The sequence below is a fragment of the Austrofundulus limnaeus genome, unplaced genomic scaffold, assembly GCF_001266775.1.
Source record: "Austrofundulus limnaeus strain Quisiro unplaced genomic scaffold, Austrofundulus_limnaeus-1.0 Scaffold419, whole genome shotgun sequence".
Taxonomy (NCBI): Eukaryota; Metazoa; Chordata; class Actinopteri; order Cyprinodontiformes; family Rivulidae; genus Austrofundulus; species Austrofundulus limnaeus.
This window is the reverse complement of record NW_013952821.1, coordinates 256376-274148: the sequence shown is the minus strand read 5'-3', so window position 1 is coordinate 274148 and position 17773 is coordinate 256376. Positions and strand designations below refer to the sequence as shown.

Here is a 17773-nt window from a genome sequence, read left to right as displayed (position 1 = left end):
ATATAAAACAGTACCTGAAAAATATTCTTAACATCTTATATAAGGAATTTTGTGCCTAATTATGAGATAAATCAAGGGTTCAAGTTGTTTTTATTGTAATTCCAAATGAGTACATGAGGAATGATAGATACTGAGATCTCAGTTCTCAGCAATGAAAAAAAAAACACCATAAAAGAAAAAAATGTACATAATGTGTTGCACATGGAGCATTTTGCAACATAGAAACGTACACATTCAGCCATAGTAGAGTATTGTTTCTAAAAAGTGATTAAAAATTTAACATTAACAAATCAATAAAAGAGCCAGGAGTGAACCCTGCTGTGACAAAAGAAAAGTAAAGCGTTACCTGAGAACACTGAGAGCTTCTGGGACTGGACAACGCTGGAGAAACAGCTCTGAAGCTCAGCTCACACAACTCAGTCTTAACGTTCAGGTTAGAGTCTGAGGAAACACAAGAACTCATCAAATGTGTTACGATCCAACACGGATCCAAAGCTCGTTTAGCAATAGATACAGTATTTCTGAACCTCCTAATCTAGTAGAAACATGGTATTGACCTGTGTTTTTGGTTTTAGTGTGAGTTGGTGACATCAGGCTGTTGTTGCTCGGAGAAGCCGGGCCTTTAACGGCGAGGGAAGCCTTGGGCTGCTTCCTCCGTCCCACCGCACCCGTTTCCCCCGGGTTGTCCTGCTCGGCCTCGAGCTGYGCCTCTGCAGCTCGCTGAGCTCGCTTCAGATGCAGCTCCTGCGGAGCGCCAGCAGAGGGAGACAAACTGTAAACTACAGAAAACTGAGGACATGCTGAGGAGTTACAGTTGATAACTAAAACTAAACTATAATTAATCAGTTATAAACTTATAAACACTGATACTGTCGTTTATTTAAACTCTGAGACGTCATGCAACAAACAGGGAGAATTAAAGTTTGTACGTGGACGGCAGCGAGACGAGCGAGTCGAGCTTTCTCCTCACGAATCCTTTTCCTGTCCTCAGCCTTCCTCTGCTGCTGCAGCTCGGCGTCCTCCTCTCGTCTCTCCTCCCACTCCTGCACAGGACAGGTTGCAGAGAGTCAGTGCAAACCGAGGGGCCGACTTCTCCACGGCCAGAGAGCCAAAGACAAAGATGAATACTTGTTTTTTCTTGGCCAGGATTTGTCTGAGCGCCGCCTGGTTGCCGTGTTTCCTCTCGGCCAGCCGTCTGTACCAGCGCTGGATGGTGACTGCAGCCTGGTTCACCTGCTGAATAAACCTGCAGACAACAGAAAAGCCACGGAGCCGCTGTGAGTCACGCCGGCAGCGACGGCCACGCAGAGGGTGCCCGGCGGCGGCGGCTCTGACCTTTCGGCCTCCTCCTCGGTGACYGCTCTCCTCCGCGGTGGGACGGGGCTGCCGCGTGGAGCCGAGACTGGAGATCTGTTGTTGGGGGTGGAGGACGAGGAGGAGAAATTCTTCTGGGACTTTGTGACGGAGCTGTTCTCCAGCAGAACCTCATCGTTTGCTGTGGCCTTCTGGATGTTACTGAAAAAAACCAAACAAAGTTTGAGGTGAAATCTGGAGCTGGTTTCCAGCAGCGCTGACCGAAGACACCAAAGACAGACTGAAACCTACTTAAATGAAGGCTTCTGGTTTGAGCTCTTAGGTGTTAGCGGCTTCTCAGAGTGGTTGTTGTGTAAGATGGTGGTCACAGAGTTGCCCACGGCTCCTTTGTTGCTCCTGTGAAAAACAAACATCAGCAACAACGCTCTGCAGTGAACAGAAGAGTCAATTAAAAAGTCTGAAACATACTCGGAGCAGAAACTCAGCTGATACAGAGGAGGATTTAAAAGACGTGACAGAAGGGGGGGGGGGTGTCTCTCTGCTCCCTCCTCCTCCTCTGTTTGACTTTAGAATAAGCTCAGGTGGTCAGAACCATTGATCTGTTTACTGGATTGGACATTAGCCACTATAGATAGTGACGCGCCCCCAAAGGCACTGTTACTATGCATTGAGTCATGTCAACAAAACCATACAGTTCCAATGTGGGATGCACACCAATCTGTCACAAAARTATTCATAGCGCCCTTATTTCTTATCCKATGTCCTAAATTAAAGCTGAGAAAATTGCCGATGTTGTGATTTGTAATAACATGTTTCAAGAGATAAATCTATCAGCAGTCTGGGAACTWTTCATTAAAGGATTTTGCCAATGCATTTACTGTACAAGCCCCTTTCCAACACCTAAAACTAAATAACACATGTAGGTCATAGATTCAAAGAGAATTTCGACTGAAAGTCAAAAACTGAAATCTGAAATGATTGAACTTAAATTAGGACACAGAGAATGGAATTACAAGCTCCACTTCAATATAAATATAGAAATAAAATGAAAAAACATATATTTAATTGAGGACAATAAAAAGTGTGTATTTTGKTCCAGCTGTGGGTAATTGTCTGGCTTTATTACTTGTATTTAACTTTTAAGTCTAGATCTGTATTTGTTTCCTGATCCTGGATTCACACAGAAGTGATTGAACACAAATTCTTACAGCTGGTAAAAATTATATAATTTATATAAAATAAATACGGTCGGCCCCTATGCTGGTTAGGAAGCTCGCAAAATGTACAGAGTGGGAAAAAAACAGCAAGAGGTTTTCTTACTTTATGAAAATGGTAAACTACAGGACACAATGTGTGCTGACTGGACAGAACATCAGTACCAGTAAWATAGATCTACACAGTTCAGCCTAGATGTAGTAAAGGTAATTTTACTGTTCATCATATTTACAACTTCCCACACTGTTATTCTAATGCGACAAAAATATTAATTAAAAAAATATTAATTTGTTGGAAAAGAAAATTTGTCTTTTCGTAGGTTTACCTGACATAAGGTTGTCAAAATCAAGCTGCATAACTGACCTACTTCCCGCATCTCCAACATTTTTTATATAAAAATGATTTTTAGTGACCTGTAAAACGTGACACCCTTTGATCTTGTTATAGCGTTGATAATTTATGGCAAAAAAATTGTGTCCCTTTTTGATRTTCCCTGCGTGACTGTCTGCTGCGTCTCATTTTTACCCCATCCATGGATGTTCCTGAGTCAAAACTCAATGAATAGCAATGACACCTGTGTGGCGCATGATGAGTCACGTGATGTCCAATCCAGTGATACAGATCCAGTGGTCAGATCACTTCAGTAACATTGGGCCTCATGAACATGTTCGTATTCTTATCCTAAATTTCTCTTACTTTTGTTCGTACAAATGGTTTGTATGAACATGTCACGTCAGATTCAACAAACTTTTCTATCTTCAAGAAAAGTGAGTAAATGAGCTGCGTAAATTCCACCTGTTCGTATCCAGCTGCTCGTGCATGCGAGAGGAGATTAGCATAATTACCACCCCAAAAACACGATATAAGGCTATGTTTCCTGCCTCAGATACAAGGAAGTGCCCATTCATGAAAATGACAGTGAAAACCAATAAGAAAAACTTTATGAGTTCAGAGATTGAAGTCCATCTGTCAGAGATCCAGAAAAGAAAATCTGTCATTTTTAGCAGGTCAGCTGTGGAATGAAATGAGCTGCTAAAAGTATAAACAACTGTGTTAAATCATTTTCATTTATTCAGAAGCCACAGCGCTGCGCACCGTAAAAAAACGTCATACCGCCCAAGCCCAGGAGGAAGTGAATTTGTGGGTGGAATTCCTGGAAGGTGGTGATATCAGCTGTTCTGATCAGCAGGTATGAAACATGAGAGCTGCACAGCGCAGCGCTGCAGGCAGACACAACTGGACTGTTGTGTTTGTGTGTGTGTTTACGAGGCGCTGCCCACCTGTTGTTGGCAGTGAAGGTGGCAGCCAGACTGATACCAGCTTCTTTCTTCTTGAGGCTGGTGAGCGAGTCCACGCTGCCCGTGCTGCGGGAGCTGGAATGTGATGGWAACACTCTGGGCTGGTCATCCTGAAAAAGACAACAAATGTTTTCTTACCGAACTTTTAAACTAATATTATTTTAATATCGTGAAAACACACAAAAAGCGCCATCTTTAAACCTTATAATGGTTAGGTAGGAATGTATGGGCCAGCAGGAACTGAATTTGAATTGCTCAGATTGAATCTGAATGTGCATAATTTGAAATTTAATGCATTGGTTTGAAAATGAATTTTACTAAACTGAAACTGAATTTAATGGTTTGAAACTGAATTTAAATGTATCAGTCAGCATCTGATCAATATGTGATCCATGATGTGATGTAAATGTAACATTTTCTACATATAGGTAAAATTAATCACTGCAATAAAATAACTTTTTTGTCACTTTTACAGTTGATTGCATCAAATCTGTTACAAACRGAAGGGAAACTTCACCAAAGTGAAACGTAAATCTGTGGATCTGTGTTTGATTACTCTGCCTGGCTTTCTCAAGGACCAGGATGTGACACAAAAATCTGAATTATGGAACTGAAAGTGAAAGTAGTCAAASTGAAWTTTTAATAAACAAAAATACAGTTTCAAAACAAATAAATTCAAATCATTAAATTCAGTTTCAACATAGTGAAATTTTTTTTCAAACCAATTAATTCAATTTCAAATGATGCACATCCAGATTCAGTCTGAGCAATTCAAATTCAATTCCTGCTGGCACAAGATTTATTCCATATGAATGTTTCAGGGTGTAGTGGTACATGTAGTCAGTATGAGGTGAAATCATTTTAACCTGATGTTTTTTTTTTATATTTGTTTTTATATTTTAGGCTGCTTTGTTGTTCATATTAAACTGTATATCGTATACAGCAMTTTGTGCAGTGATAGTTGTTTTTAAATGTACTTTATAACGCTTGTTGTTTTGCCAACTGTTACAACACAATTGGAGCAACAAAAGCTATGAATGTACGGTGYTGGTTATTACTGAACAGCCGACTTCACGCTAAAGCACACCACAGGCGTGAGGCCCGGAGCAGGAGGGGAACGAGCAGGCTACACCGAAGTTCATCGATGGCTGCTGGGAGACAAAAACATCCAGGAAATATTTAGTTTCTCCCGCTGAAGCTTCCCTGTGTTTGACAAGCTCTGGTGTTACATTTGCCAGTGAAGACGAGGAGGAGGAGAGAAGAACAAGCAGGAGTGTTTATTCATGATGCTAAGGCTGCTGCTACAACATTCCTCCATGTTTATCCCACACTGAGTGGAGCCGCACCAAGACTCCAAACTAAAAACAAAATTAATTTGGTTACAGTGATCACAGCTGTGGTGTGTTACACTGCACTGAGCGCAGCATAAAAACACTGCATGAATGAGAAACTCTGTAACGAACCTGGAGAGGTTAAAGAAGTGCTGTACGGACTGTGGACCACTTCTATTTCCTGTTAGAGCAAAGCGTGACCCTCGTACCGAGGTCCGTACTGACGCGTGACTCAGTTACAACTGTAGTATTTATCTTCCTTGACGTGGTTGAGATGCAAAATCTAAATAAAGCAGAAATGTCAAAGTGTGTTTGGAGATAAATACCAGTATGTTCCATGTGGTTCTCTCCAGGGACATTTTGCTGAGGCTCGCCGGTTTCTTGCCTCCATCTGAGCTGCTGTCAAAAAGAGCCAGGTAGTCCTCGCTCCGGTTCTGGCTGGAGAACACAATGAGCAAACACAGGTTTAGTTTTGGTCTAAAAAAGAATAAAAAATAAATAAAACTGAAAAAATAAAAACGCCAGAGGGTGGAAAAGTATCCTTTTTGTGTCATTTGATCACAAGAGAATAAAGAGGCTGACGTGGCCGCTTGAGGCCGAAACGGTTTTCAGGTTTTATGTTCAGTTTCTTTCTTTTTACATTTTAATTGTCGTCATTGCAGCTGCAGGGATGGAGCTCAACTCCTTCTTTACTCCTGGAATTCAGCTGACTGTGTGTGTGTGACATGAGGACAATTTTAAGACAAAACACCTACATGTGGGGACAACTGGTAAATATGGGGAACTAAGTTGAGTCCCCATTTGGTTTAAAAGCCATTGGTGGGTTGGTGGTTAGGTTTAGGACCAAGGTTTAGGTTAGTTTTAGGGTAAATGGTCAGGGTTAGGACATACAATTACCAAAAAAAAAATAATGGAAGTTAATGGAAAGTCCCCACAAGGATAGAGAGACATAGTAGGTGTACTTGTTTCTACTAAAGAGTGAGAACCATTTGTGCCATAGTTACTATCGAAGTGAGGTCTTTGATGTAAAGTGAGGACCTCTTCAATGTCATGTTATTATCCTTAGTTTAGTCTCTTCTTTTTTGTCTAATCAACATTGTTTGTGTACTTTCGGTGATGATTCGTTTCTTTTTTTTGAATATGGTTATCTCTCAGCATTCAAAAAACGGATGACAAAGTAAGAATTTCATTGCTCAGGGAAACATGTTTTTCATCTGTGCACATGACAATAAACACTTTGAATCTTTGAATCTTGAATCTTGTGTGTGTGTGTGTGTGTGTGTGTGTATGTGTGTGTGTATGGGTTTTCCTACAATGCGGGGAAAATTTTCCAAAAAAGCAGCCTCGTGGGGACCGAAGTTCATCGTGGGGACCAATGCCAGGTCCCCACAAGTCGTAATGCAAGTACATGTGTGGGGTTAGGTTTAGGACCAAGGTTTAGGTTAGATTTAGGGTCAGGTAGGTACCCGTGAGGTTAATTTTAGGGTAAACGGTCAGGGTTAGGATCTAAAATTTCCAAAAAATGAATGGAAGTCAATGTACGGTCCCCGCAGGGATATACAAAGAGTCCACGTAAATGTGAGCATATGTTGACTCTGGTGACCCCAGTATCCAGTCCCTCCATGCTGGGGAGCAGATGCAGGGAGACCCCCTGTCTGGTGGGTGCAGGACTGTTTCAGAATGAGTAAGTATATAAATGAGCGTGTGTCTCTTCAGGGGGTTGGGTGGGTGGGGGTGGGGGGTTCATGAAGATAGCTGGCCCGGTGAAAAGCTATCTGACAACACCATTCAGGCAGCACATTCCTCTGGCTTACAAGTGAAGTGATGGATGCAGGGAGTGGGGTGGGGGTGACCCGGTGGAAGTCCAAAAGCACTGTAGAGGCGTTAAGGGGGCGTTGGGGGGTATTTAGAGTGTCTTTAAATTTAAAGCCCCTTGGCTCAGCATCATCAGCGGTAGGGAGTGGAGGGGGGGACGGCGGCAGCTGCCGGACAATAAAATCCTAACGTGCACACACTTCTCTTTTCACTGGCTTCTGGTGGAGGGGGGTAACCTGACCCGAGACGTTCTGGGCCCTCCCTCTGGAAAATGGGACAAAGGAGCCCCGGAAACCCTCAGGACCCCAGCAACAGCCACCCAACCCCTCTGCAGTCTTTATCACGGAGCCACAGCTCCCATTGTCTAAAAGCGCCGAAGCTCCCGGGCTGCCAGCTGTTGCTCACCCAAGAGAAGCTCTCTGGTTTAAAGTGCTGCAGAACAGAGCGCCGAGTTACACCGACAGCCTCTGGCAGCACAAAAACACGTCACCTGATACGCACAAATTCTTTCTTCCCCGTTTATAACGACAACAAATCCTTCGTATTTCAGAAGTTTCTGCAAAGATTGTTTTGGTGTAGGATTTAGAGGAGAAACAAATCACTGACTGTGCCCGAGGCTCTGCAGACATGAATCAGCACATCCTGTACTGTATGCATGTGTCAATGTCAGGGATAAGAAATGTCAAAAACTGGTTTGATCCAGAGAAATAAGATAAGATAATCACTCTAAAAAGCAAACACTCCTTCAGCTAGTCCAGWGGTCTAACCTGCTGCAGCTCTTTGTACTTTTGATCAAATAAAACATGGAAAAAAAAAGGTTTGCTATTCAGAAACCCAACAGAAAGGATCRCTTTAACAGGTTTCTTACCCATAATTTTGAAAACATTTCTGTGATACAACAATACAAGATGCAAAACAAGTTGATCAGATGACGTTTGCAGTTTGTTAGCTGCCTCGTTAATCCAACTTCCAGCCTTGATCTTTCTCTCAAATCTGACAGAAAGCTGCGTTTTGTTGAGCAGCTTWAGGGCATGTTGGTAAGAAGGAAAAGAGAAAGTGCAGTTTTGCAARCATACCAGAATATGAGTCATTATAATAAGAGGTTCTGCAAAAAATATGGCCAATCGACTTGACATTAGTTCTGGACAAWGTGRTGATGGATTGTAAAGGTTGAAGGTGTTTTCTGCATCAGCAGGTGTGTGAGTTTGCACCTTAAGCTCAGGTTGGCCTGCTGGTTGACCTGTGTGGTGCTGTTGGACCGCCTCAAGTTCTTGATGGAGCGGGAGCTCCCGGCGCTGGCGTCACCCTGTGGATGCAAAAACCTGGTTGAGGCCACCCGTTTCACCGGTGGTGTTGTTGTGGGRAACTCTTACGTTACAAACGGGAAGCGTTCGACCAGAAACTCACCAGCGTGTTACGCTTCCCCCTGCTGTCGCCGGCCACAGACACGGACCGAGAGAAGTACTTCCCAGGAGAGGCGCTGCTGGGTCTTTTGGACATGTGAAGCTGGGAGCCGGACAGGCTGAGGTCCAGAGCRTCCCCTGGGGTGCCTGTCGGGATGGACGAGGGGCTACGTGTCGTATGCATCCTGATAAAACCTGCAAAACAAAGTACCAACAGTGTCATGAACCAAAACAGAGGAAAGAAAACAGTCTCTCAGAGTGACCAACAACAATAATCTTAGAATAATGTTTATCTTTAATATTGACCAGTAATATAAAATGTAAAATCAGAATAAAACTGTGTCTAGGCAGCCTGTTACCTAAATACGTGAGGCATTTTTGTTAAAATGTAACCCAACACTATGACACAAATTTAACTTTTTACAAAGCAAATACTAGCTGAGTTATTAACCATAAATGATAACCTTGCATCTCTTTTAGATCAGGGGTTCTCAAGCCATTTGGGTCTGTGGACCACTTACAAGGTCGAAAAAAAATGCCAGGGACCCCCTCATAAACCCCATGCTGTTTTAAAAGATAATTTATTGTCATTTCAACCCCTAAATGCCATTGGAATACATATTTTATTAAGTTTATTATGTTTGTTTAATTAGTTCATTATTCTCCATGCATTTTTAAAAATAAAAACCAAATTAACATTTTAGTAAAAATTTTTGAGGACCTCCAATATACCTCTCGCGGACCCCTGGGGGTCCAGGGACCCCAGATTGAGAACCTCTGCTTTAGATACAAATTAAAACTCTATATTTCTTTGTGAACATGCAAAAATCCCATGGCAACAATGGACTATCACATTTCTACGCGATTTCAACAAGTTGTTTGTGTAAAATATTTGTACTCAGAATGTGGTGGGACACAGAATTTGATGCAACACCTGTAAGTTACCTAACGCTATAGCTAGCTAAAACTTCTACATGAATTTAAACCGTGTCGTTTTTTTAAAAATGCTCCTAATGTTAGTTGGTTAGTTCTGTTTAACAATAACACGAGTATAAAACGATATCTTGATTTCGGCCTTGGGTAAGCAGACAAATCGTGCTAATCAGATTGGATTTCTGCGATAACAACGCTGTTAGAGAACTAAAGGGTAGCATTCCGAGCTAACGGTTCGGTTTAAATACACAGGCTGCCGAGGATGAAGCACTTACTTCACAAACAGGACAACATCGTAGCTGATAATCTTCGGTCCAGCTTCTCGGTGGAGATTTTTATATTTCCAGAACTATCCTCCTAGCAGAGAAAGTACTCCGCGGATAAAAACACATCGGACCAAATAACGCATCATCTCTGTGGCAACGACTCAAGAGGCAAGCTCCGCCTCGTCTCCAATTGGTGGAAGCACAAACATGCTCGTACGTCATAGGCTAACAAGAAGTATCAATCAAATAGGGGGGCGTGGCTCCTGCAACGGTTTGGTTTACTTTTCAGACAGTTTTTCAAAGTTGGGACAAAACAAATTCACTGCMGAAGAAAAAAATACTGACTGAACATTTCCAACTTTATTTAAGATGAAATAATAATAAAAAACTATTCAAATTATAATTTGCAATATTTACACAACAAATAAAGGAACATTGACTCATATTTTTTAAATAACTTTAAATCAACATATTCTATTTTCTTTTGAACTCCACAGCTGCTCTCCACACGTCAGCCCCTTTCCCCAGAATGATCTCTTCTGGCAAATCTTCAAGCGCAAGCAGAGGAGGAAGGTCTTTCTGCTCTAAATGGACCTCTAAGGTGGATCTGATGCTGCAAACGGCAAAAAAGAGGGGGGTGGGGGGGGAGAAAACAACTGTTAGCACTCTGCATCTATTATTTTCACCGCATACATTCCTGCTGAGCCCTTGCCCAGCTGCTGCTTCAATAACAGTGACCTGCAGTGGAACTTAAGCTGCTTCTCCCTGACAGATGGCTGCCAAGAGGGGTCACAATGTGATCCTGAAAGTCAAAAGGCTCCAAATCCCAGAGGGAGTTGGGTCCTGGCCCAGACCAACACCCTTTCCTTTGATTAAAACTGTCAGGATTCCTTTAGACTAGGGGGGTCATCTTTTAAGTGACAAAGGACACACTTCTTGGTTTAAAAAATCCCTTTAAAAACACAAGCTGAGAAGAAAATGACAACAAGCCAAAGATTCTGGGACTGTTTCACCTTTTGGTGGCTACTCTGACCGAAACCAAACCCACAAATGTTAACTGTCACAACAGAAGACACATTGGTTTCTGCTTACTCCCAGTGTGGCTGGTAGCTCTGGTCAGGAAGAGAGTYGCTCGTCTTCAGCAGCAGGATTTCATGCAGCTCCAAAGCAAAAGTCTCAACATCTGTGACGGCGAGGAAAGCCTTCAGACCTCTCCTCTCTTCCATCGTCAGCTTCTGCTGAAAATCTGAGTGCAGCTTCTGAAACGGGTCCTGAAACAAACAGGAAGTTCATCAAAAAAAACTGCAGTCAGACTTCTACATCTTTAGTTTATTCTTTATTTTTCAAACGTGACAAAATACTTTATATCTTTAGAGTAAAAAGAAATTGCTCTGGTCTTATTATGGTCAAGCTCTGGGCAGCAGCCGTGTCAGACGGCACACTTTCTACAGAATGCAGCCAATAAATTTCAACTCTGTGGTTCAGTTTGGGGTCAAGGGTGACAAGTTAAAGTCCTGCGTCTAATCAGTTCAGGTGGTCGCCACATGTTGAGTTTCTGACATGAAGTTTTGCATTTTTAGAAGGATTGATGGGTATCTTTATCTTTATTTGGGTGCTGCTGACTGTTTTGTAGGGGTGCAACGATACAGAAAATTCACGATTCGGTTCGATACTTTAATCTCACGGTTCAATATTTTTTTCGATACAAAAAAAGACATTTCCATGCCCCTTTTAACTTGTAATTTATTTAAATTAATTATGAACATTTGTTTAACCTCAAAAGTACAGTTTTTAAATTAAATGTTGCTGAAACAGCAAGTTTCTCAGTGGACCTGCGCTCAAAAATGCAGCCTAGGTGGAGTAGTCGAACACAGATCCACTGATCCTTCAACACAGAGCATCTTCAGAAGACAAGTTGATAAAATAAATTTTAAAAATCTGTTTTGTTCGATACAAGTGTGTGTTGAACTGTTCGATATGGTTCCATATGGGTACATGTATTGTTGCACCCCTACTGTTTTGACATCGAAGTCATGTTGCATGTTATTAGCAGTTAAGCCAGTTAAAGTGCACCTAAAAGCCTTTGATGATAATAATAACATAATATTATTATTATTATTTGTAATATCACTATATAATTAGAAACATGACAAATAAACACTGCTTCGGTGGAATTCACTTCCTCTCGTTTAGTCTTGAAAGACACCTCTTTTCTCTACAATGTAACTTTTGTTTATCCTACTTTGTAAATCGTGGAGTTTTACTTATTCATGCTTACTTGCTTCCTGTTCAGCATAAGTTCTGATTTCCAGCAGTTCAGGAGCTGCCAGGCGACGATGCTGTGCTGCAGTTTGATTTCACTCAGACCCTGGAAACAAACAAACGATACTCATGTAAAAAAAAGTCCAGTATAATTTATAACTGCAGCTACAGTCCAAGGTATTTTTAAAGTGATCCTCAGATCAGTCCGTTTGACAGATATTGAGCTAAAACTTGGTGTGGTAGTAGCTGAGAGTCAGCCTCGTGGTGCTGGGTGAAGGGTCTACCTTGGCCACAGCGCCTGAGATCTGCGGGCCCATCTGCAGCGCCTCAGTGAGAAAAGACAAAAGTTGACCCTCAGGATCTCCGCCCGTCTTCGCCAGGAAGCGGAGGCCGATCTCGACCACAAACACGGCGTCACACACGTCCGTGTACGAGCGCAGCGCCGCTCTGGTGGCGCCGCTCACCGARCCCTTCAGCGCCTCCTGGAACACGAACACAGAGAGCGTCGGGAGGCTGGAGGAGGGGAACTGTGTGGCCCCACAAACATCCAAGAAGTAGAGCGATCATTCTGCAGCTGATATCAGTTCAGGTTTAAATCAATAAATAAATAAATGAATAAAAACTGAACACTTAAAGGGTGGGTGTTGTGCAAAATTGACTTTTTTTTAGCTTTATATCATGTTATTCCCTCATCAAAACCCTTTGACTTTAAATTTAAATAAAAAGGTAAAAAAAATTCATGCATTTTTGACAAATCTTTGAATCTCCTGTGGAGAAGCCTAAATGCGTGCTGCTTCAAAGCTCCACCTATTTACACAAAGCTCCTCCCTGCAGCTCAGTCTGCAGTCGAGCTCCCCCTACACAGTGCACCCCTCCCCCGAAGCATTGTTTGAAAAACGTGCTGAAGTGGGAGTGTCAGAAACGGTAGGAGGTTCTTAAAGAGACAGAGGCCAATTTCAATAGACTTTGATGTAAAGTCAAATTTATTTTTGGTGTATAGAGCATGTTCATAACAATTAAAGGTAACAGTTAATTGATTGAGGTATAGAATTGAACTACTATATTTATGCACGTTTAATACGAGAAATTTAACCCAAATCAATCATCAAGTAGCGGAGGAATAGTATTATACACAGGACTAAATTTTGACTGACCTTTTTTAATGTACGACCACAATARGTTTCAATATCTCCTCGTATGTAAATGAAATATTCTCCCTCCCTGCCATTGTAAATCATGCATAGTGCAGCATTTTACCTGGTGTATCTTCCCTCTCACTTCAGTCAGAACCAAAGAGAAGTCCTGCAGGTGTCGGTTCAGGTACCTGGACGTGTCCTGATTCAGACAGAAAACATGCAGGTGAGCAGATTGCTTCAAGCCCTCTTCCTGCCACGCCTGGGATCAGATTAGGATTTTGTTTTACCGCCTTGATCAGTGGTTTTCCAGCTAGGAAGCGTCGGGCCAGCTGGGTTTGAATGGCCGGCAGGTCGTAGCTGCTGTCCGTCTCCCCGCCTTTCTGCAGAGTGTAGTTACGGTTCGCTAAAACGAGCGGCAGCAGTTCTCGCTCAGGGTGGCACAGGGTCAGCTGGGTCTCTGAGATYTTCTCTAAAGAAACACTGTAATCACTGAGAAAACAGGAAGACACAGAACAGGCTGATCAGAGGCTAAAATGTTTTAAAGGGATGGGTTAAAATGGGTTAAAAAAGATCTATTCCACATTAAAGCACAATCTTTGTTATTTCAGATTCTGATTGACATTTAGATAAAAAAATCTAATTTTAATCAACCTTCTGTTCAGCTATTTTCAGCTATTATCTTATGTTTAGCTAATTTTAGTGTTTTTAATTGTTTTAACTTTAAAACCTCTGTGCTAGCTCCTTCAACAAATATCAGCARTCATTCACGCTGCATTTTAGCAGAAAATGCTAAGTTTTCTAGTCTATGATCTGTTTCAAGATGTTTAAGTGTCAGACAGGCATTAAATGTACAGATGAGTTAGCAAAATGAGAGTCAAGTTGTTAGAAAGTGATTTTTGTTGGTTTTGAGCAGTTTGTTGGCGGTCAGTTTCTAAAAATAAAAATACTAAAAATATTTAAAAGGTATCTGAATCCATTTCTCAGTCCTGAAACTCCCCTGAACAGCTGATAAACCGCCTCGGCCCTCTACAGCTGCAGCAGAACGGACCTGTCCTCGTGGACGTTCACCATCCGGGCCTCCTTCACCAGGCTGTTGTGAGTCTCCGACAGGAAGTTGACCAGAGTCYGGAGACACGAACCGGGACCGCGTCGACTTGGCGTCAGATACTCCCCCGAGCTCTCGGTCGTCACCTCCGTCTCACAAAGCTTCACGTCAACTCCTAGAAGTGCCGCTGCAAACAAACACCGAGACGACCGAGGATTTAAAATGTTTCAGACAGAGGGAGGAGATGAGTGTGAGTAAAAACAGAGGAGGATTCTCTCTGTGAGTGAACAAATCAACACACAGATTTTAGAAATAAAGTCATGATCTTTAACAAAATAAGATCASAGACCCTAATCCTGAAGGTCAAACGTTGTCCTACTAAAATACATTTAGGTTGTAATTAGGGCTGCGTGGTACTGTATATGCGGTAGACAGTAGAAATGGTATGAAGTTGGCCTATGGTAGGAATTTACCCTCTACCGTCTAGGGCTGGGTGATTTTGATCTTGATTACGATTTGGGTTTTCAACGATCATAAAAACATAATGATCGAGGTTCTCAGTTACGCTGTTTTGTATTGTGAATCCAGTGCCACTGCCAGCACGAKGCTGCAAGCTCCTCCCACRAAGTGAAACTTTGTCTAATTTTTTTCAAAAAYATCTGAAATCCTGAGGGAAACATTGTTTAACAGCCATGGTTTGTGTTCAATAAATTCATGTTATCAAAGTGAATGAATAATTTTGTTCWATAATTTAGATCTCAATTTCGATCAAAAAAATTGTGATTATTATTTCTGCAATAATTGAGCAGCCCTACTACCGCCCCGTCTTCAGTTACGTCATCGCACCCGTGTCAACATGGCTGCGAGTGCAGAGACAACTGAGCAGGAGGAGTTGGTAAAAAAGAGAGCGTCAAGAAAGAGAGAGAATAAATCCTGAAAATTTCCCCCTCYGGCTGTAGAAAAGTTACGTTGTGTTGTCGTGTGGCGGGATCATTTCCTCCCTCCCTCCGGCTGCACGTCACGCAGAGCGAAGCTTTAACAACCGTAGTTTTTTTCACACCCAAGTTGTCGGAGAAAAAAAATGTTTATGTTTTGTTCCCTCGGAGATGATAAAAAAAGATGTGGACGTTCGTTCAGTCATAAATCCATCTTGCTAATGTAAYGTGCTTCTGYTCTGACAGTGAAGCAGAGCAACAGCAGGCGGAAGCTCATTGTATGGCAGGCAGAWATTACTTTTATTTGGCTTCACCACACTTGCATTCCAGTTATCTGAAATAGTTTTATGACAGGACTATGTGCAGTTTAAGGTCCTGTCACACTTTTACATTTTAGGCAACTTATGTCAAATTAGAAATTTTTTATGTCTAAATGACTAATTTAACTTGAAGTACTGGTTATAACATCCACTTTATTTTCATATTGTTGAAAATTTGAGAAATGTTTTTGTTTGTTGTTGAAAGAGTTTTGCAACATAAATAAAACATTCTTTAGTACTTCTGTTATGTTCATTTGCACTACAGCAAAAATGCTGGGTTTGATTATGATTACAGTTTTCTGCAAAATATATGCTCTAAAAATTACATTATCTTTGCTTTTTATGATCATTTTCTACCACGATATATTCCATGAAGGGATTCAATTCATACCCTTATAATTTGAGGTCATACCGCCCAGCCCTAGCTGTAATAAATAAACATTTGAAACAGTTTTTAATGTGACTCTAGTGAGAAAAAAAGCATTTCACAAAGAGATCAAGTAAAGACTTCAGTAACTTATTAGTTACTAACATGTTGCCAGCAAATATGCAAAACATATTCAACTTGATATTCATAATGAACTCTTCCACATCAGCAGAAGTAACTTACAGCTGTTTGCCACCTCAGATCGAAGGCAGTTCCACACCTGGATGAATCGGACCACTCGCTCAGACAGCATCTTCCTCTGGTACCCTGATGATGAAGAGGACGGTGGGAGGACTCAGTTTGTGTCTGAAAACGTGTTTTTTTTTTTTTGGTTAAAAAGTGGGAAAACGGGGTAGACCTGCAGGTATTTGCTTTAACATCTGGTCCACGGTCTGAGGAGCGGAGCCTGACGTCAGGGGAAATGCCCTCAGCAGGTCCGACTGCAGAGCGGCCAGCTCAGGCAGGTGATGAAGCTGTCGCACAACGTTGATCTGAAACAAACACATTTTTTCAGGCTGTGTGAAACGTTCTGACACAGATCTGATCACGGTTTGCTCCTCCACATTTAAACAACATATTATGTAGCAGTTAGAGGAAAGAAACTGTGATCTTGGTGGAAATAAGTAGGGTCTGTGTTGCTGTGGCTCAGAGGTCAGTGTCAGGGTCTTCTGATCCTGAGGCTGYCTGTTTGTTGAATACCTTCTTACAGAACAAGCGGAGCAGAACTACAGAGCTACGTCCCGGTGTCTCCTCCACCAGCTGAGAGATGCGYTCCACTGTCACCACCTCCCGCAGAGACCAGAAGGATGAGCGATGCGTCGGGCAGTTTGAGGGCAAAGATAACATGGTCCCTGGATCACCGAAGAGGAGCGTCAGCAGGGGGCTTCCAGCGAGACCATCATCTGAGGAGATCCTGTCCTGAGCTTCAGACAGATTCTTCTGCAAATCCTGGAAAAAAAAAAAGACTTTTTCAGCAACGAGCACAAACTACATAAAGACTAAAATGTTTAATATTCCCTACCTGAAGGACTGGGTTGATGGCAGAACTGCAGACAAGCATCTCCCACTGCTGCCGTCCCTGTCTGGAGGACAGATCCGGTCTCACACCGCGGGAACCTTCAGGAACGTTCAGAACATTTAAGTTGTTAAAAACCAAAGCAGGATGCTAAAAATCACTGARAGTTTCACCTGTTGGGAATCTTGTCAGAATCAAATGAATGGTGACTGCCGTGTTGTCCAGGTTCTGACCCAGACTCTTCCCCAGCCCCTTCAGGTCCTTTTCCAAGTGGTTCCACAGGAAGTCGAAGACATCAGATGTCCTCGGGTGGATCATGTCTCCGACTCCCTGCAGGAAGCATAATGGGGCTGATTTACACGTCCTTTAAAAGCAGCRATGAGTAAAGCCAGATCCAGACTCACTCTCTGGTTTCTGACGGCTCCCTGAAGCATGGCCAGGTGGGTCAGCAGCCGAAGGACGCCGAACTGAGCAGAAGTCATCTGCCTCTCGGGAGCTTCAGACCTGCGATAAGCCTCACCAAGAACGTGGCCTGTCCGAGTYTGATCCCTGACATTTCATACAAATATGAGTTGAAACGACCGGAGAAAAAGAGATTTTGTTTGAACGCTGAGTTTACTGAAAAGTGTTGAAGCTGAAACTGAGTTCTTAACGTTACAGAAGCGAAAATTAATACAACCCCAATTCAAACAAAGACGGGATGTGAAAATAAAATTTAAAAAAAAAACAGAATATTGTTGGATTATTTGTTCACAAAGTTGTGAACCTTGCCCTATCATTGTTCTTCTTCTTCTCTTTAGTTTGTTTTTTGGCRGTTGGCAAACAACTGTAAGGTGCATTACCGCCACCTACTGATGTGGAGTGTGGACTGGATTCCCTATCTTTGTTTGTGAACAACTGAGCCTTTCAGGGATGCTCGCTTTAGTTCCAATCATGACACTCACCTGTTTCCAATTAACCTGCTCACCTGTGGAATGATCCAAACAAGTTTTTTAGCATTCCTGAACTTTCCCAATTTTTTGTTGCCCCTGTTCCAGCTGTTTTAGAACGTGTTGCTG

At 42.2% G+C, this 17773-nt stretch overlaps 2 protein-coding genes across 2 annotated transcripts in view; both read right to left on the bottom strand.

The window, feature by feature from the left end:
• Positions 1-9730, bottom strand: part of cep131 (centrosomal protein 131) — a gene marked incomplete at its 3' end in the record, with an annotated part of 26068 nt that extends 16338 nt beyond the window's left edge. The window contains 11 exon segments of the mRNA XM_014024339.1: positions 347-441; positions 558-744; positions 930-1043; positions 1129-1246; positions 1336-1515; positions 1606-1710; positions 3810-3937; positions 5485-5596; positions 8185-8279; positions 8381-8571; positions 9585-9730. Coding sequence (XP_013879793.1) covers positions 347-441; positions 558-744; positions 930-1043; positions 1129-1246; positions 1336-1515; positions 1606-1710; positions 3810-3937; positions 5485-5596; positions 8185-8279; positions 8381-8560 — 1314 coding nt within the window.
• A 183-nt stretch (positions 9731-9913) lies between these two features.
• The window catches only part of LOC106529027 (E3 ubiquitin-protein ligase RNF213), a 9444-nt gene continuing 1584 nt past the window's right edge, over positions 9914-17773 (bottom strand). Inside the window, exons 5-17 of the mRNA XM_014024340.1 lie at positions 17120-17264; positions 16889-17045; positions 16722-16816; positions 16400-16648; positions 16059-16191; positions 15884-15967; positions 14022-14205; positions 13261-13462; positions 13095-13172; positions 12122-12319; positions 11854-11943; positions 10668-10846; positions 9914-10188 (exon numbers count right to left, since the gene is read on the bottom strand). Of these exons, the coding sequence (XP_013879794.1) occupies positions 10050-10188; positions 10668-10846; positions 11854-11943; positions 12122-12319; positions 13095-13172; positions 13261-13462; positions 14022-14205; positions 15884-15967; positions 16059-16191; positions 16400-16648; positions 16722-16816; positions 16889-17045; positions 17120-17264 (1933 nt within the window). The 3' untranslated portion in view covers positions 9914-10049. The remainder of the gene's footprint in view (positions 10189-10667; positions 10847-11853; positions 11944-12121; positions 12320-13094; positions 13173-13260; positions 13463-14021; positions 14206-15883; positions 15968-16058; positions 16192-16399; positions 16649-16721; positions 16817-16888; positions 17046-17119; positions 17265-17773) is intronic.